This window comes from Rhineura floridana, chromosome 6, assembly GCF_030035675.1.
Source record: "Rhineura floridana isolate rRhiFlo1 chromosome 6, rRhiFlo1.hap2, whole genome shotgun sequence".
Taxonomy (NCBI): domain Eukaryota; kingdom Metazoa; phylum Chordata; class Lepidosauria; order Squamata; family Rhineuridae; genus Rhineura; species Rhineura floridana.
In genome coordinates, this window is record NC_084485.1 from 5483685 (window position 1) to 5508687 (window position 25003).

The 25003-nt window shown below is 48.7% G+C and overlaps 3 protein-coding genes across 3 annotated transcripts; 1 reads left to right on the forward strand and 2 right to left on the reverse strand.

Annotated features, from left to right (window-relative positions):
• Positions 1-4291: 4291 nt before the first annotated feature.
• C6H20orf96 (chromosome 6 C20orf96 homolog) lies at positions 4292-15394 on the reverse strand. The gene is made up of 12 exons (XM_061630196.1): positions 15093-15394; positions 12013-12092; positions 11696-11834; positions 11390-11517; positions 10808-10966; positions 9905-10004; positions 8371-8531; positions 8173-8255; positions 7789-7807; positions 6220-6306; positions 5373-5491; positions 4292-4570 (listed from the first exon to the last, which is right to left on the reverse strand). The coding sequence occupies exons 2-12, from the start codon at positions 12070-12072 to the stop codon at positions 4510-4512; spliced, it is 1116 nt and encodes a 371-aa protein (XP_061486180.1). The 5' UTR covers positions 12073-12092; positions 15093-15394; the 3' UTR covers positions 4292-4509.
• Positions 15395-18401: 3007 nt separating this feature from the next.
• LOC133386494 (thaicobrin-like) lies at positions 18402-23369 on the reverse strand. Its single transcript, XM_061630150.1, has 2 exons — positions 23336-23369; positions 18402-18919 (listed from the first exon to the last, which is right to left on the reverse strand). Exons 1-2 carry the CDS (start codon positions 23367-23369, stop codon positions 18402-18404), a joined length of 552 nt encoding a protein of 183 aa, XP_061486134.1.
• Positions 23370-23411: 42 nt separating this feature from the next.
• Positions 23412-23783, forward strand: LOC133386495 (zinc finger protein ubi-d4-like). The gene has a single exon (XM_061630152.1). The coding sequence runs from the start codon at positions 23412-23414 to the stop codon at positions 23781-23783; it is 372 nt and encodes a 123-aa protein (XP_061486136.1).
• The last annotated feature ends 1220 nt before the right edge of the window (positions 23784-25003 follow it).

Genomic DNA, 25003 nt, shown 5'->3' on the forward strand with positions numbered 1-25003 from the left:
AAAATTTGATAAAATCTTGACTGTAATGCAAGTTCCTGAGTCTGCATGGCTGTGTAGCCACATTTAGTGTGTGCAAACGCTGTATCTGCCAAACTGTGTGTGTGTGTTTGGGGAAAGAGCCATACGACAATGGAACCAATGACCTAGAGAGGTAGTGGGCTCTCCGACACTGGAGACCTTCAAGAGTCAGCTGGACAGCCATCTGTCGGGAATGCTTTGATTTGGATTCCTGCATTGAGCAGGGGGATGGACTAGATGGCCTTGTAGGCCCCTTCCAACTCTACGATTCTATGAGAGGCCTTCTATACATGGCAAAGTTACTCCCCTTTGTTGTGGCAATCGCAGTCCCACACACCAGGGGTGGCTAACCCCCTAGCAACGACGGGATAAAGTACCCCCTCTCCTCAGCTGATGTGCACTTCACGGCGGAGAACCTTCCAAATTATTTTCCGGCTAGGGTGCAGCACTGCTACACTTGAACGTCCTCCAGTGAAGATGCACAGCAGGTGCGGGGAACCTTTGACCCTCCAGATGTGGCTGAACTCCCATCTGCCCCAGCAAGCATGGCCAATGGCCAGGGATAATAATGGGAGTTGTAGTTCAGCAACAGGTTTATTTATTTATATTATTATTTCAATTTATATACCGCCCTTAGCAGAATAGCTCTCAGGACGGTGAACAAACAAGATAAAATACAATATATCATAATAAAAATACAAAAACATATACAAACAAACAACAAAAAACACTACAAAAACACAATACGACAAAAATTAAAAATACGGATTAAAAGATTAAAATGGTTAAGAAAATTAAAATGCCTGGGAGCATAAAAAGGTCTTTACCTGGCGCCGAAAAGATAAAAGTGTAGGTGCCAGGCGTACCTCTTCGGGGAGGCTGTTCCACAACTCAGGGGCCACCACAGAAAAGGCCCTAGATCTAGTAACCACCCTCCGGGCTTCCCGATGGGTTGGTACCCGGAGGAGGGCCTTAGATTCTGAACGAAGTGAACGGGTAGGTTCGTATCGAGAGAGGCGTTCCACAAGGTATTGAGGTCCCACGCCGTGTAAGGCTTTATAGGTAAGAACCAGCACCTTGAATCTCGCCTGGAAGCAAATAGGAAGCCAGTGCAGACGCGCCAAGACAGGTGTTATATGCGAAGACCGACTGGTCCTCGTCAGTAGTCTGGCAGCTGCGTTCTGCACCAGCTGAAGCTTCCGAATTGTCTTCAGGGGCAGCCCTACGTAGAGCGCATTACAGTAATCCAATCTTGAAGTTACCAGAGCGTGAACAACGGAGGCGAGGTCGTCCCTTTCCAGATAGGGGCGTAGTTGGGCTACCAGACGAAGATGGTAAAACGCATTCCGTGCCACCGAGGCCACTTGGGCCTCGAGAGACAGGGAAGAGTCGAGAAGAACCCCCAAACTACGTACCTGTTCCTTCAGGGGGAGTGTAACCCCATCCAGAACAGGGTTAACATCCACCATCTGAGCAGGGAAGGCATTCACCAACAATGTCTCGGTCTTGTCTGGATTGAGTCTCAGTTTATTAGCTCTCATCCAGTCCATTATCGCGGTCAGGCAACGGTTCAGCACATCAACAGACTCACCTGAAGAAGGTGAAAAGGAGAAATAGAGCTGCGTGTCATCAGCATACTGATGGCAACGCACTCCAAAACTCCTGATGACTGCACCCAGCGGCTGCATGTAGATGTTGAAAAGCATGGGGGACAAAACCGACCCCTGAGGGACTCCGCAATGGAGAGTACATGGTGTCGAGTGATGTTCCCCAAGCACTACCTTCTGGTGACGATCCGTGAAGTAGGAGCGGAACCACTGCCAAGCAGTGCCCCCGACACCCAACTCCGCGAGTCTCCTCAGAAGGATACCATGGTCGATGGTATCAAACGCTGCTGAGAGATCAAGGAGAATCAACAGAGTCACACTCCCCCTGTCCCTCTCCCTACACAGGTCATCATACAGGGCGACCAAGGCTGTTTCGGTGCCAAAACCGGGCCTGAAACCGGATTGAAACGGATCTAGATAATCGGTTTCATCCAAGAGCGCCTGGAGTTGGCTGGCAACCACCCGCTCCAAAACCTTGCCCAGAAAAGGGACATTCGCCACCGGTCTATAGTTGTTTAAATTATCTGGGTCCAAGGAGGGTTTCTTTAAAAGAGGTCTCACTACTGCCTCCTTGAGGCTACCAGGGACCACTCCCTCCCTCAAGGAGGCATTAACCACCTCCTTGGCCCAACCGGTGGTTCCAGCCCTGCCAGCTTTCACTAGCCAAGATGGGCAAGGATCCAGAACAGACGTGGTCGCCCAAACCATTCCAAGCACCTTGTCCACTTCCTCGAGCTGCACCAACTGAAACTCATCCAATAAAGAAAGACAAGGCCGTGCTCCGGACGTGTTCCCCACACCTGATACAGAGAAATGCAAAGTGGGAGGGGACAGATCTGTGACAGAACACGTGCTTTGCATGCAGAAGGTTCTGGGTTTGATGCCTGGTATCGCCAATTAAACATGATCTCAGATAGCCTGAGGAAAACCTAAACTTGAGCACAGAGCAGACAATATTGGACAATGTGTCATCAGTGGCCTGGCTTGGGGCCAAACTACGTGCCATGCTGAATACATTTATTTATTTATTAACAAGTTTAGGTTGTTTTTAATGTTGCATTTTAAAACTGTTGTAACCCGCCCTGGGACCTTTGGGTGAAGGGTGGGTAATAAATGATGATGATATCCCACTTTTCCTCCGGAAGGAGCCCATTTATGATATTAAATACATTTAACACACACATTTTTTTTTAAATGGAAATGACTCATGTGGGGGAGCCAAGCAGAATCAGGGTCATGGTGAGCAGGGATGTTTTCCCCCCCACCCCACCCCACCGCAGTCCTGGAAATCCCACCGTTGCTATTTCTATGAGTTTTATGCCACTGATATCCCGCCTTTCTTCTGTCATGGTTACCGGTTGTTTTCCGGGCCCAATTCAAGGTATTGGTTCTAACTTTTAAAACCCTACAGTTTTGGTCCAGCCTATCTGAAGGAATGCCTCCAGCCTCATCAGGGATGCCGCTCAACAAGATCAGCCTCAAAAGGCCTTCTCTCCATCCCACCAGTTAAAACAGCTAGACTGGTGAGAACTAGGGAGAGAGCCTTTTCAATTGTGGCCCCCACCTTGTGGAATTCCCTCCCAAATGATCTCCGCCATGCCCCCGCTATGATGAACATCTGCCGGGCCGTGAAGACCTGGCTTTTCAGGCAGGCCTTTGGGGAGGGTTAGGTTTGTATTGTTCTTGGTTGACATCTTATTGTTTTAATGCATTTGTATGCTTTTCTTGTGTACGTCGCTCAGAGTGCCTGGACAACCAGCCAGATGGGCGACTAACAAATCTAAATCTAATAAATAAATGGAAGTCAAGGTAGTATAGTATTTAATTCCCAGACAGTTACCTGTCCAGGCCACGGACCAGGATGAGCCCTACTTCGCTTCATCAAAGTGGTGGCCTCATGTGCCTTCAGACCATTATCCAGATTTGCAATGGGAGGAAAAATCCCATCGATGCCAGGGTGGCCTACTGGTCTGAGCGTCAGACTAGGACCTGGGAGACCAGGGTTCAAATCTCACTCATGGGGTGACTTTGGGCCAGTCACCAACTCTCACCATAAACTACCTCACAAGGATGCTGTGAAGATAAAAAGCGGCTGGGGGGAAGGGCAGGAAGAACCTTGTATGCCACCTTGACATCCTTGGAGGAAGGGTTGCATAAGAATGTGTGTGTGGGTGTGATTTTCACCAGGGGCAGAGCCATATGCATGTAAGAAGAGCCTGGCTGGATAAGGCCAGTGGTCCGTCTAGTCCAGCACCCTGTTCTCTCAGTGACCAACCAGATGCTTCTTCTGGGAAGCTGAACAGTGGGACCTGAGTACAAGAGCACTCTTCCCTCCTGCAGCGTGTATTTGGAAGCATACTGCCTCCGACTATGGAAGCAGAGCAGAGCCACTGTGGCTAGTAGCCATTGATAGGCTTCTCTTCCACTGGGCCAGCCCACCACTTAGGTACAATGAGGCAGCTACCTCAGCAGCAGATGCTGGGAAGGACAGATAGTAGTGGTGAGGTGTATAGGAGGCATCCTGTCCTGCAACCCCTAAGTTAGCCTGGTGCCTTCAGATGCAGAGGAGATAGCACAGAGAGAGAGAGCACCATTGGTGGTACTGCCCATAGAGGAGCCACGATTCTTTGAGACACTGACTCTCTTAGAACAGATAAGGCTGACTTTAATAGAATCTATGGCTGAAACATTTGGGGAGAGGGATGCCAAGGAAAGCTTTTCCAACCATTCTTAGCAGGACGTCTTAAAAACGTCCGCCTGGGACAAAGGCCAGGCATGTGCTTCAGGTATGGCTCAGCAAAGGAGGAGGGAAACTGGCTAACTATGGTCTACAGGGATGGCGCCGTGTGACTGAGGTGCATAATTCCAACCACACTTCTGGCAGCTACAGGAGGAAATCCTCATCAGTGGAGATGTTGAGGATGATCTCCATATCTGGGGTGCATCTGGAAGGAAAGAGCAAAGAACAAATCAGGCCCACACCTGGAGAGGGGAGTGTTGTTGCCCTCCAAAGGCCTTGGGCAGAGCTTGGGAAAGCTACTTTCTTGAACTACAACTCCCATCAGCCCAATCCAGTGGCCATTATGGCTGGGGCTGATGGGAGTTGTAGTTCAAACAAGTAACTTTCCCAAGCTTTGGCCTTGGGAAACAGTGAAACTCATTTTGGAGAGAAAAGGAGCCGAGACACAGGCGGTCCTCCACTCCCTTGTCTCTCACTGAAAAGCCTAAGCCTGGATTGCCCACAGGAAGTTGGCAAGTAGGAAGGGAACCAAAGTGGCCCAGTCAGCTCCCAGTGACTAGAAATGGCATTCCTGCACAAACTTAGAATGGGATACATGATCCAGAATTTGAAAGCTGAGATTTTCAAGTTGATAGGGGGGAAACCATTTTTCCTCGCTGGCGGAGAAGCATTTGGAAATATATTAGCTATAGAAGGATCAAAATGGGGCCAATAAGGCAGTTCAGCGGGGAGGGCAAGCTGCGTGTCCCATCTACTATTTTGTCTCCAGCCTCCAGCATTCTAAGCTCTCATGTCTTCCATTGTGCATCCTGGTGGAAAGCCATCCTGCTCCGCTTCCCTCCTTCTTTCCGATTTTTAGTGTCTAGCACTTTGCCTTTGCCAATAAGATGCAAGGCATGTTGTACTCGTAGTAAGGCAAAAGGCAACCCTGGTGCTTATGGCATGAAAAGTTGATCCAAGAATGCTCGGGCAACCCTACTGCTTGGGAGACCGTTCAAAGGACCTACTTGGGCCTGCGGAGGAGGACATCAGCAAATATCACCTCCCGCGGATCTCCCACGGAGTGATGGAGCCGTATAATGCTCTTGTGCAACCCCTTGATTTCTTTCACCAAGCCATCAATTATCTGAAAGAAGAAAGGATCGCGTCAGGATTACAGATGAAGTGGACTTCAGCCCATGAAATCTGATGCTGTAATAAACTTGTTAGTCTTTAAATGTGCCCTGAGACTGCTGTTGTTCAGGATTATAAGGTGCCAGTCCTTATGATCAGGCCCTCAACACCTTCCGTTTCCCCCCCACTTCAAATCCCCCTTCCCCACTTCCATAGGGCTTTAAAGATCTTTGGCTCCTGGATCAGAGGTTCACAGCTGACTCTAGAATTTCAAGGTGCCCTATAGCTGCCTCCTCCCAAGCCCAGCAAGTAGGAGTCAAATCCCCTGAGAAAACCATGCTTGGGACACATTCCCCGCTCACGTTTAGCTGCCACCCTCAGGTCAAGCCAGAGATGCAGAATATGCTCTCCAGATGACCTGTCCCCAACTATGTCAACTCTGCCTACAATCTCTACTCAGCTCACACTCTCCACCTACAACCCATGCAGGGGGTGTTTCATATTCCTCTCTCCCCAGCTGGAGGCCGAGATGCCTCCCTGCCATGGATCTGCCTCCTCTCACAAGGCTGGACTCATTCCAGTTCCAGCTGAGAGGTCATTCCCAGGGGAGCTGGCCGTGTGATGGGAGTTAGTGACCAGTCATGGGGAGGCCCAGCGATGGAGAGCGGCAACACTCAGCCCCGGCCCTGACACTGCAGAACTTCCTGTCGAGTCACTTGCTGCAGGCCCCAAACCTCTTGCCTCTTTTTGGGCGTCTATTTGTCTTTTCAGGTGCAGGTTGTTCCTATTCATCTGCTGAAGGCCATCCTGGAGCTGCATCAGCTTCTTCTGCATAAAGAAGAGGAGAAATGCAATTCAGAAGCAAAGATGGGCAGAGGTTCAAAGGATCCTGGGAGGCTGTGCCAGGGGAACAGAGGGCATGCCAAGCTCACAGGGATGGAGTTACCAAGGGGCAGCTCTACATTTGGGAGGCCAATCCAAACACTGCGGCTCAAAAGGTACTCCTGCTGTCGCCTGGACATTCTAAATGAAAGCATTTGTCTGAGGGCATCAATCTCTGTGTCAGAGAGAGAGGGCCAAAAACCCAGCAACTCACACGTGTGATGCAGATTTACATTAGAGGGAGTGAGGCTCCATGTCGCCCCTCTGCCTCCCCAAGCTGTCTGTCTGCATCCCAGCGTTTCTCAAACGTACACAGTTGCCTTATAGAATCATAGAGTTGGAAGGGGCCTTGTAGGCCATTGAGTCCAACCCCCTGCTCACAGCAGGAAATCCACACCTAGAGCATCTCCCGCAGATAGCTGTCCAGCCTCTGCTTGAAGACATCCAGCGAAGGGGATCCCACCACCTCCCTAGGCAGTTGGTTCCATTGCCGAACTGCCCTTACTGTCAAGAAGTTCCTTCTAATGTCCAATCTGAATCTACACTCCTGCAACTTAAAACCATTAGACCTAGTCCTACCCTCTGGGGCAGCAGAGAACAAATCTGTACCCTCCTCTATGTGACAGCCCTTCAGGTGCTTAAAGAGTGTAATCATGTCGCCCCTCAGCCTTCTCTTCACCAGACTGAACATGCCAAGTTCCTTCAACCTTTCCTCATAAGACTTGTTCTCCATACCGGCTATCATCCTCGTCGCCCTCTTCTGAACCCGCTCTAACTTGTCTATATCTTTCTTAAAATGAGGAGCCCAGAACTGAACGCAGTATTCCAGATGAGGCCTGACAAATGCAGAATATAGTGGGACTATTACTTCCCTCGACCTGGAAACTATAGCTCTGTTTATGCAGCCCAAAACAGTGTTTGCCTTTTTTGCCGCAGCATCACACTGCTGGGTCATGTTCAACTTGCGATCCACTACAATTCCAAGGTCCTTCTCACACGCACTACTGCTAAGCCAGGTATTTCCTATCCTGTACCCGTGCATTTTGTTTTTGTGGCCTAAATGCAGAATCTTGCGTTTGTCTTTATTGAATTTCATTTTATTAATTGATATTAATTAATATACTGCATCAGGCGATTGCTCCATCTAGTCCCGCATTGACTACTCTGACTGGCAGCTGATATTTAGGGCTTGGTGGCCAAAACAGAAATGGCACAAGAAATTTGTGAGTGGCTCTCTTGATGCTTTGCTTTTTACTTAAAAGCAGCTGCTGAGGTCTGTGAATGAGAGTGGAACAGCAATGCTGGGGAAGGGAATGTGTAAGGACACCTGCTCTCTGACACTGGAGACATTCAAGAGGCAGCTGGACATTACTTCCTTATATACCCAGATGTCTGGTGTCTGAAGGGCATGGAGTCGCTGTTCTTAACTCTTGCTACTGTTTCCAGGCTTTGTGGGGTTTTAAAGTGCATTTCTTTGTCATAGAATAGTAGATTTGGAAGGGGCCTGTGTGGCCATCCAGTCCAACCCCCTGCTCAATGCAGGAATCCAAATGAAAGCATTCCCGACAGATGGCTGTCCAGCTGCCCCTTGAAGGCCTCCAGTGTCGGAGAGCCCACCACCTCCCTAGTAACTGGTTCCATTGTCGTGTGGCTCTAACAGTCAGGAAATTAAAAGAAAGAAAATGCACACACACACAAAGTGACGAGGAGTGCAGATAGTTGCTCTTGGCGGCACCAGGTGGAGGTGATCCCAGCCAGCCCCACTCGGGCCATCCTCTGGGCACAGCGTAGAGATCCAGACAGTCCACTAACCTCGGCTCCTGCTCCTCTCGTGCTTTCCCTGCGAATGTTTCCAGGAACCTTTTGGACAGACCCTCCACGTCCTCCAACTCATCCTGGGGATGACAACAGAGGAGAACAGGTCAGACTACTGCCTGAGGGCCGTGTGCTGCCATTCCTGCCCCCAGACAGGCAGGCAGACGGAAGCCAGCAAGAGCTTCCTTCCCACACCTGTTGCTCTGCGCTCAAGTTCCGGATGCTGCGCATCAGGGATGCCATCTGGACGGCTTTCACCGGGTACTCCTTGTCCACGTACGTCCTCAGGGTGTTGAGCTCCTCCTGGAGGGCGTGCAGCACTTTGGTCTGCATGCGCTTCATCTCCTGATCCAGTTCTTGGAGGAGCGGGGCGGAAGAAGCCAAGAGGAAGACGTGACAGGCATTTTCTGCCAGGCTTAGAAAGCACATAATCCCAAGACCTAGGAGTCGGAAACCGCTGCAACAAAGGTTGCAGTTTCCATCTCACAGAGCCGAGGTGCAGAAACCCAGGCTTCTACCAGTGTTAAAATCCTGCTCCGTGATTCTGAAGTCTGATCTTTTCCACTGATTGGCACAGGAGTGTAGGAAGCTGCCCGTAGCATCAAGTCAAACTCTCTGTCCGTCTAGCCTCGTACTTACTCTGATGGGCAGTGGCTTTCTAGGATCCCCAGCAGAGAAGGGACTTTTCCCTCATCTGCTCCCTGACCCTTTTAAGCCAGGGATGGAGAACCTGTGGCCCTCCAGCTACTGCCGGACTACACTTCCCATCATCCCTCACCACTAGTCATGCCGGCTGCTGGGACTGATCATTATTATTATTATTTATTCACTTTATATCCCACTCTTCCTCCCCAAGGAGCAGAGCTTGGAAAAGTTACTTTTTTAAACTACAACTCCCATCAGCCCAATCCAGTGGCCATGCTGGCAGGGGCTAATGGGAGTTGTAGTTTAAAGAGTAACTTTTCCAAGCTCTGCCAAGTTGCCCAGGGCGGCAAACAGCAGGCAATAAAACAATTAAAACATCTTAAAAACAATTCCAATACAGATGCAAACTGGGAAAGATCTCCTCAAAAAGGCTTGGAAGAGGAAGGTCTTCAGGTGGCGCTGAAAGGACAACAGAGACGGCACACGTCTAATATTTAAGAGAAGGGAATTCCAAAAGGTAGGTACCACAGCACTAAAGGCTTGATTTCTGTATTTTTCAGAACGGACTTCCTGTAAAGACAGTATCTGCAGGAGACCCTCACTTGCAGAGTGCAGTGACCAACTGGGTATATAAGGGGGAAACGATATTTTGGGACTGAAAGAAGTTGGAGCCCAATAATATTTGGAGGATCACAGGTTCCCCACCCGTTGAAGTGGAGAAGCTGGAGACTGAACATGCGACCTTCTGCATCCAAAGCATGTGCTTTGCAATTGAGCTATGGCCCCTCCCATTAAAAGGAGGGGGGTCTCCCCCCCTTTATGGAAACCAGTCTGGATTGCCAGTTTATTGTCTAGGGTTCTCACACTGATGTGCAATGCCGCTTTTAGAATGAGAAACCATTGATAGGTAGGCAACACTTGGATGCGCTAGGCAAGTTAATTTTGCTTTTTTGCAACACCCTCCACTACAGCTAGGCTCCGAAAGGCAAGGCAACCATTCCCCTTGAGGTTGCTGGCCTGGGATTCTTCTCTGCCTCACTCAATTGGGAGCAAGTGGGGTGTCTGTGAGCGGGGCATCGCTTACTTCCCAAATTCTTCTCCACCATTTTCTCTGTTGCCTCGAGATCTGCTTTTGCTACACCAACGTGGTTCTGACTTGAGTCCCGAAGGCTTGTGATGATTGTCTGTGGAGACAGAAGCAAAAGACACAGGTTCTTGGGACTACCCAAGAGGCTCAGAGTTACCAGACTGTGGTTGAGGAACTACATACAGCTCTTAATTGACTATGCTTGTGAACATTCCATGACATCGCAGCAGACCAGCCAATGGCATGGGGCAAGGGATGGAGGATATTACAGGCAGGCAGTTTGTAATCTGCTTTTATGTATAAGAGATGAACTCTTAAATTTAGAACTCATGGGAAGGGCTATAGTTTGTGGCAGAGCACAAGCTTTTCCTGCAAAAGGTTCCAGATTCAAGTCCTGCCTGAAACCCTGGTGAGTAGTCACAGGTCAGACAGCACTGAGCTCAATCAACCAGTGGTCAGATTCAGTATAAGGCAACTTTCTGTCTTTTTAGAATCACAGGAAAGCTGCTCGTTCAAGGAAAGGGCTGGGATTTAGGAGCTCCGATGCAGAATGATTCAGCCATTGCTAGTAACTGTCAGTCAATGAGGCTGAGAGGGGCTGGGGCAGGAGTTGTGCAGGCAGTGCACTCTGTATGGGTGGCTTTCTGTAATGAGAGCAGGATATCCAGGCAGGAGCAGGTTGGGGGAGGGGGAACCTGTTTCCTCCCCCGCCAAGGCACTTCCCACCTTCTGTACTTTGCCCTGCGAAGTCCAGCCAGGAGGAGAGGAAGCAGCCATCTGAATGCGCCCTGAAAGGTCCATCTCCGTGACCGGCCATTGAATAAGCTGCAACCTACATGCCCAGCCAATCTGGACGTTCTTGCTGCAGCGGGTTACCCCTCCCCACTACCCCAGCCTTACCCCAAACATGTCGTACTGCTGAAGAAAGCCCCTGGCCTGGCTGGCAGTGTCAGCATCCATCTCCTTGATCTCTTTCATCAGCTGCTGGTCCTTCCCCAAGAGAACGTTGGAGTGGTGCTTTAATTCTTCTAAGCTAATCGTCTTGCTCTTGGACAGCCGCTGTGAGGTATTTTCAAAGGGAGGGGGTTACAAAACGCCTCACCTCTTCCTGTCCGCTTCACGGTCACTTCACTGTTACACCGAAGGAGACCACAGTCCTAGAATGCTCCAACCTTGTGGCTGTCAGTGCTGTTGTTGTTATTACTTGTTAAATGTGTATCCTGCCCTTCCTCCCAAAGGGAGCCCAGGATTGCTTCTCCTCCCACACCCCCTTTTGCACTTTCACGCTAATTGCACAGTAGGTTCCAATCACCAAATCTGGAGTTTCTGGTCAAAAATGCAGAATTCAAATCTGCATTTGAATTACGGGCATGCAGACACTCATACACCCCGAACACCAAGGTGTGTTATTAGACCAACTCTGTATCTGTAACAGTAGCACCCGATGCCACAGTTTCAGCTTAGGATATTTCCTTCATGTACCTGAATTATTTTGATGCTCTCCAGCCTCTTTGCCACCTTCATTTCCCGTGTCAAATTTTGCTGCCACGCAGCCCTCTGTCTCACACAGGGCGTCATTTTCACAACCAGACCTGGAGTCTTTCCCCATTCTGAAACAGAAAAAGCCAGCACTCATTTGTGAAAGTGCCTAGTTTACTGCTACTGTGGGCAACGTGGCATAGAAGGGAACAAAATATGACTGGATCCCTTTAAAAAGGGGGCCTCAGGAAAACATGCAAGTCTCCTGGGCTTGAAGGGCTGAAGCAAGCAAGCAAAACCTTCTCCAACCTATTCTCTTGTCTTTTGGCTTTCGTGGGGAACCATTTTTCCCTTCCTTCTTCCAATCCTTCGATGCCAAGACAGGAGGCAAGGATAATTTTAATGTGTGCTTCCTACCCACGTCTTCTCTTTGCCATTGGCTATAATCCTAAAAGCAAGACAAGAAAGCAGCAGGTTCATTTGGAGGAAGCAGAGAGCCTTCTTGAGTAGAGCAATAATAGTCTCTACAACAAACAAACAACATGAAAAAAGGACTTAAGAACTAGATCTAATGGCTGTTCTTTTTTTGTAAACCTGCCCCACCTCCTCCTCCTCCTGGGACTCACAGTTTGTCTTATGGTCCTGATGACGCTCTTGGGGAAGATATGTGAATCCATGAAAGCCATCTTTTGAGCCAGTGAGGGCACTGCAAAAGGAACACAAACACACACAGAGACAGAACAATGAAGGGGGACATAGCAAATCCCACCACAAAGAGGGAGTGGTTCGAAGCGTCACTCTCTCTGATAAGGAGATCTACTGTGGCTGAATTCCTTTGAAGCGCACTTGAGTCTCTTATACTCCTTCTGGGAGGAAGGGCAGGATATAAATTTAATAAATAAAATAAAATGGAACACTCCTTGCTCATCACCCACAGGAACCGACCCTCACATTCACACACATGCACCAGAGCCCATTGCTGCAATCTTCTCTACACTGAAGCAGATGGGAGTTGCGAGGAAGGCCAGCAGCTAAAATGGCACCTCACTAAGACTGGACTACTACCTTCTTCTTGCTTCAAAGAATACTTAGTTGATAATGCAACCAAATCATGCTTAAAATGGGTGCTGCTGCTTCTTAACTGGCCAAATATACTGGGTGTCTGGTAGGTGACAGCCCTTATGTTCCCTGCCCCACATGCCAGTTTAAGGTGGAGCCTGAATTTATGGACAAAGGGTCTGTAGAATAACACACCACAGAAACTAAAATTGCCTATGCTATCACAGCATAGAAAGTAAGCCTGGACCCAGAAATGTTAAAACAACGATCGCCCCGTGGTGAATATCCCCTTTTTGGACAAGCTTCGGAAATGTTTGGAGGAAACTGATTGTCTGGACAGCTTTAGGCCTGGTCACTGCACTGAACCACCTTGGTTGATGACATTCGTCAGGAGAGAGATGCGGAGAGTGTGACCCTGCTCGTTCTCCTTGACCTCTCAGTGGTTTTTAATACCGTTGACACGACATCCGTTTTGAGGATCACACCCTGTACTTCAGTGGTTCTGCTCCTACCTCCAGGGCCATTTTCAGGAAGTAGTTATGGGGTGGGGCATTTTTCAGCACCATGGAAGTTGTCCTGTGGTGTCCTGCAGGGTTCCATCTTGTCCCCCATGCTGTTTTAACATCTCTCTGAAGTCACTGGGAAATGTCATCAGCGGATTTGGAGTGAGATGTCATCAATATGTGGATGACACCCAGCACCATCCCTCTGTTCCATGTGAATCATAAGAAGGGGTGGAAGTGCTAGACTGGTGCTTGGAGACAGTAATGGACTGGATATGTGCCAATAAACTGAAGCTGAATCCTGGACAGAAGTGTCATGTGTTTCAAGTTTTCAAGTCTGGCGAGAGTTGAGATGACCTGTCCTGGACAGGGTTGCACTGCCCTGGAAGCAACAAGTCTATAGCTTGGGGGTGCTGCTGGATGCAACACTGTCACTGGAGGCTCAGACTGCCTCAGGGGTTAGGAGTGCCTATTTCTAGCTCTGGCTGGTTCACTAGCTATGGCCCCTCTTGTACAGAGATGACTTGGCCGCTGTTCTCCATGGGCTGATAATCTCCAGCTTGTTCTTGAAGACAATTTGGAAACTTATAAAGCAGCCAGATTACTGGCTGGGGTGCCATTTAGAACCCATATGACCCTTGTTTTAAAACACCTGCACTAGTTGCCAGTTTGTTTCTGAGCGCATTTCATGGGGCTCGCATTCGTGTTTAAAGCTCCCAACGACTTAGGCCCCAAATATTGGAAAGACTATCTCCATCCTTACCAACATTAAGATCTGCAGAGTGGGCCCTTTCGGTAGTTCCGCCATCCTCAGATGTGTGGGGAATGGCCCCAAAAAGAAGCCCAGGCGGAGGATTTCTCTGGTGCAGCCGCTGAACTATCAATATCCCCTTACTGCTCACTTGGCATTTGGGGGAGATTCAGAGCTTTCCCAGGACCATGCAAAGCCGGGGCGAGGAAGTGTCCCTCCATATGTCGCTGGCCTGCAACTCGCACTATCCTTGACCATTAAGCCATGCTGATTAGTGCTAATGGGAGTCCAACAACATCTGAAGGGCCAAAGGTTTCTCACCAGTGGGCAAGAGAGTTCATAGCAGAAGCAGGATTTGTTCAGGAAACTCCTTGGTTCACAGTGGAAGTCTCTTTAGCCCCGACACCCTGCATGGCAAGCAGACTTTCAAAAGGTGAAACAGATCCCCTCCCATCATAGGGGGGGGGGGAGATAGCCTGTTGAAAACCCTCCTGTCCTACAGCTTGGGTGGGGGTGTCTGGCAACCAGTAACTGCCATCTGCTTCTCCCGCACAATCCTCTCTGCCCGTCCTGACCCAGCCCACCAACCTCTCCTACTTTATCACCCTGCTTTGCCCTACAAAGTGCATGCAGCCTCTCCATCTCAGACACACCACCTCCTGGGCTGCGTTCCCCCCACATCCTAAAACATTCCTTTTTTGACAAGCCATTTAAGGAGATACCTTATCCAGTCTGCGTCTGGGCTGCAATCGCTTTTAAAGATGTTTTTAAAGCTGTTTTCAAAAGATGTTTTGTTTTAATATATTTTGAAGCCCATTTTTACGATGTTTTATTAGAGTGTTTTTGTTTGCCATCCAGGCTCCTACCCAGAGGAAGGGCAGGATATAAATTTAATAAATATATAATAAATAATAAAATGTCAGACCCCCCCCCCCCAATCCACCTAGTCTCACATTGGCAAGCCCCTAAATAAAGCACAAAGGCGACAAGCCTTCCCTCTTTTTTTCGTCCCCAGCCCGTGGTATTCTGAGATATACTGCCCCTATACATAAAGGCTCCGTCCTGATTTCTCATATTTAGGGTCTGCTGAAAGGCAGGAGCGTCGTGAATGCGTAACTAAGGCAAGGCGACCCCTGCTGGCTCAGCAGAACAAAGGGGGCCACCGCCCTATTTTCCCACAGTGGCCAACCAGAGGCCTCTGGGAAGCCAACCAGAGCCCTTCCCCTGCAGTTTGCTCTCAGTGACTGGGATTCAAAGGTAGATTGCCTCTTAACATGGAGGTTCCATTTAGCCATCTCGGCTAATGTCCGTCAAGCGTCCTCCCCACGTCTCCTTTTCGACCGGCCCCCCATCGCTTCAGCGCCCTCTCTCTCCCCGCTCCCTACCCCGTTACCTGCCGCTCCCAGCCACCCAATCCTCGACTCTCCCGCGTCTCCTAGCAACCGGGGTACAGCACGCCGGAAGTACAGAAGCCGAGTAGCCGGCGAAAGAGGAAGCTTCCGCGGGTGATCCTGACGGGCTTTGGGTACCGTCCATAAAGTACCGTACTCTTTTAAAAACGTTTCCACACCCTGAAGCGCTACCAAGCCGCTTTCCCCTCCGCCGGCCCCCCGTTTTGAACAATTCACGCGTGAATTCTCCTTTGGCTTCCTCTTCTCACACTCTGTTTCCTCTCAAGCCTCCGTTTGCCCGCGACTGGCATACTTCATAGACGGCCCCTCAAGGGGAGGCAGGCTCCTGCTTAAGCGAGGCCTCTCCCCTTCCCCGCTGGCTCCGCCTCCCCTCCCATGCACGCGCCTTGCTCGTGGTCGCGTTGGCCGGAGCTGATGTTGAAAGGCCGTTTGGAGGAGGGGTTCTTGCATCGTTTGGGGCGAGGGGTTGGTACTGGGTTTTGCATCTGCCCCCTCCCCATTTATACACCGAATTGCCCTGAAGAGGGCAACCAGTGCAATCCTATACATACTAAGAAATGGCCCACTGAGTTTAATAGGGCTTACTCCTAAGTAAGTGTGTAAACATCTCAAGGCAATTCTTTCCTTTAAAGACTAAATTATTTATCAGTAAATATAGTGGAATAAAACAAGCAGAGGAATAACTAAAAAAAATCCCCAGGATTCAGACGTGCCAATACCCTGGGTGCTTATTCATAAGCATAGATATGTATGAAAAGGGAGATGGGCCACCCTGTTACCAAGTAAGAAAACAAGAAAACAGGAAAGGGAAGTGAGGAAAGGTGAATGTGTCACCTGAGGATGGTAAACCACCTCTGAACACCGCTTACCATGAACGCCCTGTTCATTGGGTCCCCTTAAGTCGGGATCGACTTGAAGGCAGTCCATTTCCATTTTACGTATAAATCACCTGCAACTCTCCTTCTATTACAGCCACAGCAAGGAGAGGAGAAAATAAACGCACGGAGGAGTGATACAGAGGCAAGAGAAAGAAAAACAGTGGATGCCATATGTCAGCCAAGCATGAACCATGATGCCACACAAATCAGAGGGGAGGGGGGAACACAATGATGATGTTCCTTACGATTCCTTCATAGCAGGAGAACAAATGGAGTAAAAGACAGGTAGGAAGAGGAGGCATTAAAGCAATTGTTCCACCCAGGGGGAAGCCACGATATCATGTGGAATTCACGGGGGTGCTGTGTGGTGTGGACACAACAAAAAGTGATAAAAGCTCCCACTATTACATCATAGCAGCGATTGGGAGGGGGAGAGAAAAAAATGACTAAACGGATGCATGAAATATGAACAGGAGAGAAAGAGGAAGGGGGAAAAGGCAAAGAGGTCATCCACATGTGAACAAGGCACAAAAACACACACCAAAAACTGAGGGTGGGTTATTAGAACAATACACAGTCAAGTTAGTATGGCAGCACCTACTCTTTGGAACTCCCTGCCTATTGACAACAGGCAGGCACCTTCGCTGTATTCTTTTCGGAGCCCACTTAAAACGTTTCTATTTAGGCAAGCTTATCTCGACATAGATGGTGATGTGTTTTAACTTCTCTAACATTTTAAAAAATGTTTTTAATTACTTGTTTTTAACTGTATTGATTGATGATTTTAATGTTTTTTGTAAACCACTTAGAGATTTTTCACAATATTTTGTTGAAAAAAATCACCTTCAAGTCGATCCCGACTTATGGCGACCCTACGAATAGGGTTTTCACGGTAAGCGGTATTCAGAGGGGGTTTACCATTGCCGTTCTCTGAGGCTGAGAGGCAGTGACTGGCCCAAGGTCACCCAGTGAACTTCATGGCAGTGTGGGGATTCGAACCCTGGTCTCCCAGGTCGTAGTCCAACACTCTAACCACTACATCACACCATCTCTCATATTTTCTTAAATACATAAAAATAAAAAGTCTTCCTCTATTATTTCACAGAGGGGAGAAAAGCAATAAAGCCAACATACTCATATCTAACAGTTGGAGGAAAACTGGGGTTCATGTATAGTCTTTAACAGTTTATATGGGAGGGTTGTCCTGCTGATATATCCCATAAAGTGTTAGAGGCCTCTGCTGAAACAGCCAGAGGCTCTGGTGAGGCCTTGTGAGGTTGGGATGCCTTACCTCCTTTGCTTGGCATTTTGAGGGCAGGAGAGGCCACAAACTCTAAAACATTTCCCTGTATATCAGTCACAAACAGTGCCCCAAAATAGGATTAACAAAAATAAGCCACACAAATTGAGCTTTTTGTGCCATTTCACATCTCCTCTGTTTTATCAGTTTGAATGGTGACTCCTTCCTCAAAGGAGCTCCAAACATCATACATGGTTCTTTTCCCACTTTTATCCTCACAACAACCCTGTGAGATGTTTAAGTTCAGAAAATAAAATCTGATTGAAAAAATGGGGAAGGCGCAACAGGCAGGCTGTGTCTTGTTCCTCTCTTCCCAAAGCTCCTAATGTGATGAGATTAAACATTTGGGGCTTTAAAAAAAAACAAGTGACAGTCTTCCTATTCTTGTTTTTTTCTTTCTTTGAAGATGGCTGCAAAGGAGTTGCTTTCTGTCTGACACATGTGCTGGCCAACTCAGCCATGAAGCTTGTGGGGTGACCTGGGCCGGTCACAGTATCTCAGCCTAACCTACTTCACAGGGTTGTTGTGATGATAAAATTGAGAAGGGGTGTACCATGTATACCACCTCAAGCTCCTTGGATGAAAGGGGGGATATAAATGCAATAATAAAAATAAATAAATCACTGCCATGCAGATCTCGCTTCCCTCCAAAGTGGAGGGGGAAGCATCTGCAGGAGTCAAGACTTATTTATTTTTGCTTTTATCTTCCACCTTTTCTCCAAGGAGCTCAAGGTGGTACGCATGGTTCTCTTCCTCTTCATTTCAGTCTTCACAACCACCCTATGAAGTAGGTTAGGCCGAGAGATAGTGACTAGCCCAAGATCACACTGTGAGTTTTATGGATGAGTGAGGATTTGAAGCCCAGTTTCCTAGGTCCTAGTCCAGGGATAGGGAAACGTTGGCTCTCCTGATGTTGCTGAACTACATCTCCCATCAGGCCCAGCAAGCATAGCCAGTGGCCAAGGATGATAGGAGTTGTACTTCAACAGCACCTGGAGGGCCAGAGGTTTCCCATGCCTGTCCTCCTAGTCTAGCCATTACACCACACTGGCTCTCTTGGGCAAAAAGCTATGTGCATTTGTCAGAGTGATCATCAGTGTTGTTCAGCAGCCTTAGGGGGAGAGTTTGAGACCGCCTTTTCTGGCCACATAAAAGAAGGGGAGAAAGGTCTCTCTGGAAAACAAGACGTCCAGACGCTCAAAGAGCAGGCATGCGCTTTCGGCGTCATAAAAGGCCACCCCATCCTCTTCGCAGTTCAGATTCACTCGGATCCTCTTGGACTTCTCACGCGGAGTCAGAGCAAGGCCATCAGAGAGATGGTAGACTCTGTAGTCATCTTTCCACTTTCCTATATGCCATAGTCCTTCCTCAGGAGCATATTGATTCCTACTCGTTTTCCTTGCAGACTTTCTAGCAACCCCCACACCCCAGCCTTCCTCAGTCCCTACATCAATCTCCCAGAAATGTCGGCCTGATGTGAATCTCTCTTGTCCCAGCACGATAGGAAATTGGTCAAATCTCTCAGGATTGTCAGGTAGCTCTTGAGCTGCATCTCCGTGCCTCACGGTTTGAGAGTCCTCGGACAGGACAAGCAAGGGATGCGCTGTCTCTGGATCCAAAGTGACGTTTGCTGGGGGCAGGAAGGGAGAGGGTGTTGGAATGTATGAGGTTCAACTCCAACTTGGTGGGTTGAGGCTGCATGGGGTTAAAAAAAGGGTAGCTAGAGAGGAGACCTCTTGGTTGCTAGGCTATACCTGTCCTTTGATCTCCTGCTGTCTCTTCCTTCCTGCTAGACTGATATGCAGAGGATGTTGATCCCAGCTCCTTCCCTCCTTCCCATTCTTCTTCTTCTTTCTCGAGAGGGGAGCAGACATCTTTCCTTTGTCTCTCCTCTCCTCCAAGCATGAAGGCAGACACTGGGATCAGTGCCTGCAGCTTCACCATAGCTAGTTAGGAAAGAGTCCTATATCAAGCTATCAAGCATGTACTTCCAGAATAAAGTAGTAGTTTCTTATTTTAAAGCTTAAAGTCTCTGTCTGACTAATTTGCAGGGAAGGTAGAATCTTAGCAAAGATTCAAACACGCACACATAAGCTCACTCAAAACTCTCCGTTCCGCTATGCAACTCTGCAGGGTCCTACAGAACATTGGGCCCAGCGTCCTACAGCGGGTAGAAGAGATAAAGCAAGAGAATCAACCAGGGGAATGACAGGCATAAAACATTTCTTCTGTGCTCTGCAGCTTTGGAAAGTGCAGGGAGGAAAGAAAACAGGTCTCCTTCCTCCCCATCCCCACACGAAGTGATCTCTAGAGAGAATTGGAATGCCTCAGTTCTGGTGAGGAACCTCTGGCTTATGCTGTCTGGCTTGGGAATAATATAAATAAAGACCCATTAGCCCAGGGGCAGGGGACCCCAGGCACATAGATGAAATGTGGCCCTCCAAACCTCTCTTTCTGGCCCTCCAAACTCTCCTCGGGTCACACTCCTTTCCCCAGGCCAGACCTGTCACTGGCACTGCTGTTTTATACCCTGTTTTGCTTGGCTAGATTCTGTGTTCAAACTCTGATAATGGCTCTAGGGTGTCTGGATGGAGGAGAGGGGTGTGTGAGTATGCGTAGAAGCCAGCCGACTATAAGCACCAGGAGTGTAGTCACCCGGGGGGTCTTAGTCCCCCTGCTTTTTTTGGGAGCAGGGTCCCTAAGTCTCCAAGCATCCTACAATCAGCATGAAAAGGGAGTGTGTTAGTCACTGAGAAGAGTCTTCTAATATGCTTCCTTGCCTTTCCTGCTGATTGGAGCCAATCAGAGTGAAAGGAGGTGAGTCAGCCACTGAGAAGACTCTTGTCAGTTGCTAACGCTCTCCACTTTCATGCTGATTGGCTCCAAGAGATGTTTGTTGTTGTGAGAGAATGCCTTAAGAAAGATCTCATTCTTAATCCAGGAGGGTGTATGTGGCTCTAACTATTATGAAGGGACCCTGCACTTCTGAATTTTCTACTAAACTACTGATAAACACCTATGTAACCTTGTGTCTGGAGATTTATTAAGAATCATTTTCCATAATTGTAAGGAGGTATGTCCACATGCACGCATCCCAGGCACCTAAATGAGGGGTGAGAGCAGCATAGGGACATAAGCAGATGTCTTAGACCAGGGGTTCCCAAACTTTTATTCTACATAGACCACTTTACCTCCTCTTCAGATGCATACCTTAACGTGGTGAGGGGGTTTGAGTGTGTTGAAGAAGCTGAGAGCAATGCTGTCAGGAGTCTAGACCAAGAGGCTAGACTCCTAGCAGGGGCACCCAAAGCGGAGTGGTCAAAGCTGAAACACCAGACTAAGATGCATCCAAACTCAGAGGAAACCACCTCTGAATATCTCTTACCATGAAAATCCTATGAACAGAGTATCCAAAATGCAACACGAGATAGTGCTGGACGATGAGACCCCCAGGTCAGAAGGCACTCACCGAGCTACTGGGGAAGAACAAAGGACAAGTACGAGTAGCGCTGTGACTAATGACGCAGCTGGGTCAAAGCCGAAAGGAAGCCCAGAGGCTGATGCGCACAGATACGAGGAGAGTCCGGAGTTGTACGATGCACACAATAGGAACATGGAATGTGAGAAGCATGAACCAGGGAAAGTTAGAAATTGTCAAGCAAGAAATGGAATGCATCAACATTACAATACTTGGTGTGAGCGAACTAAAATGAACGGGAATGGGACATTTCCAATCAGGCAACTATAAAATATTTTATGCAGGAAACGAGAAATTAAGAAGAAATGGGGTTGCTTTAATAGTGAGAAGTGATGTAGCAAGAGCAATTAGGAGCTACAACGCAAGGTCTGAGCAAGTGATATCAATGAGATTAAATGGGAAACCTATCAACATAACCATCATCCAAGTCTATGCTCCGACGGCAAATGCAGAGGAAGAGGAATTGGAGAAATTTTACACAGAAGCGCAGGAAGAAATTGATCACACACCAAAACAAGATGTGCTGATAATCAGGGGGGACTGGAATGCAAAAGTAGGAAACAGAGAAGAATTAGGAATTGTGGGGAAATGGGGCCTAGGAGACAGAAACGAAGCAGGAGAATTGAATTCTGTGAAGCCAATAATTTGTTTCTTGCAAACACTTTTTGAACAACCGAAAAGACGACTATACACGTGGACATCACCAAATGGTCAATATAGGTATCAAATTGATCTGGTTTTCGCCAGACCCTCTCTCCATGAGACCAAGTTTGTTGATTGCATGTACTGGAGGTTGGGCCCAAAGGGCAGTTTAGGGATTCTACTTGTGTACCGCCCACCCCGCTGCACAGCAGACTCCCTGACCGAGGTGCTTGAGGTGGTTGCGGGCATGCGGATGCTCTCCCCCAGCCTATTGGTTTTGGGGGACTTCAATGTGCACGCCGAGACCGTCCTCACTGGTGCCCCTCGAGATTTCATGGAAACCATGACTTCCTGGGAACTGCACCTTAGTAATACAGAGCCCACCCATGTAGCCGGTCATGCTCTTGACCTTGTGTTTGTCTCAGGAGGGGAGGGAAATGATCTGGAAATGGGGACTGTTGTTTCCAACCCCGTGTCATGGTCAGATCACTACCTGGTGACTATGGACCTCTTAATGCCACACACCCTCCGCAGGGGACAAGGACCTATTAGGATGGTCCGTCCCAGACGCCTGATGGATCCTAAAGGATTCCTGAATGCGCTGGGAGATTTGGAGCTGGCTGAAGGACGCCCAGTCGAAACCCTGGTGATGGAGTGGAATAGGAAGATCACTAGGGCAGTAGACCAGGTGGCTCCGAAACGTCCTCTCCCCCTGAATAGAACTCAGATAGCACCCTGGTATACACCACGCTTACGGGGTCCGAGGCAGGAGGTGAGACGACTAGAGCGCCGGTGGCGGAAATCTCGCTCCGAAGACAATCGGACACTGGTTAGAGCAGCAATAGCTGCCTATCAAGTGGCAACAAAGGCAACAAAGAGGGATTTCTTTGCTGCCTCTATTGCATCCGCAGAGTGTTGTCCCAGGAGGTTGTTCCAAGTGGTCCGAAGCCTGGTCGGTCCGGTTGTGCCTCCTGTGACTCATTTGCCAAACACTTTGCTGATAAAATCGAGCGCCTGAAGAACACGATTCTGTACGCCGTGGATACAGGAAGTGGGCCAGAGTCGGCCAGTTGCATCCCGGTCCGGTGGGATCGGTTTCAGCCTCTTCCCTCTGAGGAAGTGGACAAGGTGCTCTCTACTGTGAGGCCGACCACCTGTCTGTTTGACCCTTGCCCTACGTGGTTCATTATGGGCTGCAAAGAGAGACTGAGCGAAGGGATCAAGGCAGTGGTAAATGCTTCCTTGGAAGAGAGTGCAATGCCATTAGCCCTTAAGGAGGCGGTAATAAAGCCCATTCTGAAAAAGTCCTCCTTGGATCCCCAAGAGTTGAACAACTTTCGCCCAGTCTCTAATCTACCATTTTTGGGCAAGGTGATTGAGCGAGTGGTGGCCACACAGTTACAGACACACTTGGATGAAGCAGATTATTTAGATCCATTCCAATCGGGCTTCAGGACTGGACATGGAACTGAAACAGCCTTGGTCGCTCTGGTGGATGATTTGAGGAGGGCGTTGGATAGGGGAGAACATGCATTCCTCGTCCCCCTGGATCTCTCAGCGGGTTTCGATACCGTTGACCATGGTATCCTCTTGGATCGCCTGGAGGGGATGGGAATAGGGGGCACTGTTTTACGGTGGTTCCGTTCCTATCTCTCGGACAGGCACCAACGGGTGGCATTGGGAGATGAGGTTTCAGACCCTTGGCCTCTCAATTGTGGTGTGCCACAGGGTTCTATCCTCTCTCCCATGCTATTTAACATCTATGTAAAGCCGCTGGGGGCCATCATCAGGAGATTTGGGTTGCAGTGCCACCAATATGCGGATGACACTCAGCTCTATCTCTCATTTAAGTCCTCACCAGAGTTGGCTGTGGATACCATTTCCAAGTGCCTGGAGTCCGTAAGTGAATGGATGGGAGGCAATCACTCGCCAGGGTGAGTTCGAACGGCCGGTGGTGCATGCGCACTTGAGTGCTCCGCGGCCCCAGGCGGCAGAGGGGAAGATGGCGGCGGTGGTACAGAATGTGGTGAAGCTCCTCGGCGAGCAATATTATAAGGACGCCATGGAACAGTGCCACAACTACAATGCCCGCCTGTGTGCCGAGAGGAGTGTCCGGTTGCCCTTCCTGGACTCGCAGACTGGAGTGGCTCAGAGCAACTGCTACATTTGGATGGAGAAGCGACACAGGGGGCCAGGCTTGGCATCTGGCCAGCTCTATTCCTACCCGGCTCGACGCTGGCGGAAAAGACGTCGTGCTCACCCTCCTGAGGATCCAAGGCTTTCCTTCCCTTCCATTAAACCAGGAAGAGAACCAGCAACTTACAACTTGCTTGGGAGTGATGCAGAAGGGGTAGTCAGAGGGCAGCCCTCGTGAGGCCGGATGACGACAGAGATTATTTTCTTGAGGTTGAGAGGTCGACAAGAGTCATCACCGTCGTTGCTTCCTCCATCATCCTCAAAAATGGGGTCCAAACTCTGAGGAAGTTTTAACATTTTAACATCTTAACATTCTAACAGTTTAATATTGTACCTTTAATATACAACATTTTAACATCTTAATATATTAACCAGTTTAATACTTTTTTAACAGTTTCTATTTTAGTACGAAGTTTTGTATTTGTTTATATGTTTAATTATGTTTTGGTTTTTTGGTATTTCATTTCATTTTTAGTTGTTTAATAATGTTTTAATTGTATTGGATGTTTATATGTTGTACACCCCCCAGACAGCTTCGGCTATGGGGCGGTATAAAAATCTAATAAATAAATAATAAATAAATAGGCTGAAACTAAACCCCGACAAGACCGAGGTACTGCTTGTGGGAGACAAGAGAAGGTTAGGAGATATAGACCTGGTGTTCAATGGGGTAAGATTACCCCTGAAGGACCAGGTTCGCAGCCTCGGGGTCATTCTTGACTCCCAGCTGTCCGTGGAGGCTCAGGTTTTGGCAGTGAGCCGGGCAGCTTGGTACCAATTACATCTAATACAGAGGCTGCGACCCTACCTTCCTGTCCATCTGCTCCCACGGGTGGTACATGCCCTGGTCTCCTCTCGCTTAGACTACTGTAATGCGCTCTACATTGGGTTACCCTTGAAGACAGTCCAGAAACTACAGCTGGTTCAGAATGCGGCGGCACGTTTGATTAAGAACAGCCACCGCCGTCATCATATCACTCCAGTGCTAGAAGATCTGAACTGGTTACCAGTTGTTTACCGGGCCCAATTCAAGGTGTTGGTATTAACCTTTAAAGCCCTACACAGTTTCTGTCCAGTTTATCTAAAGGAGCACCTCCAGCATCATCAAATATGCCACCTGACGAGATCAGCCTCACAAGACCTTCTCTCGGTCCCGCCAGTTAAAACAGCTAGGCTGGTGCGGACCAGAGAGAGGGCATTTTCGATTGTGGCCCCCACCCTCTGGAATTCTCTGCCCTATGACATCCGCCATGCCTCCTCCCTGGCAGGTTTCCGCCGAGAATTAAAAACCTGGCTGTTTCGGCGGTTCTATGGGACTTTTGGGTAATCTCATTTTATTCTGTAAAGATGTGGGTGGGTTTTGATTATGTAGAGTTGCTGTTCACTTGTATTTATATG

Coding starts and splice junctions, on each gene's coding strand:
- C6H20orf96 (XM_061630196.1), bottom strand. CDS start 12,072: ATGGCTTTCATGGATTCACATATCTTCCCCAAGAGCGTCATCAGGACC. Junction 11,518..11,695: donor GCCAAAAGACAAGAGAATAG/GTTGGAGAAGGT, acceptor TTTCTGTTTCAG/AATGGGGAAAGACTCCAGGT. Junction 10,005..10,807: donor AGCAGTACGACATGTTTGGG/GTAAGGCTGGGG, acceptor CTGTCTCCACAG/ACAATCATCACAAGCCTTCG.
- LOC133386495 (XM_061630152.1), top strand. CDS start 23,412: ATGGCGGCGGTGGTACAGAATGTGGTGAAGCTCCTCGGCGAGCAATAT.
- LOC133386494 (XM_061630150.1), bottom strand. CDS start 23,369: ATGCACCACCGGCCGTTCGAACTCACCCTGGCGA. Junction 18,920..23,335: donor GTTCGAACTCACCCTGGCGA/GTGATTGCCTCC, acceptor TCCTGCCCCCAG/CAAACGTCACTTTGGATCCA.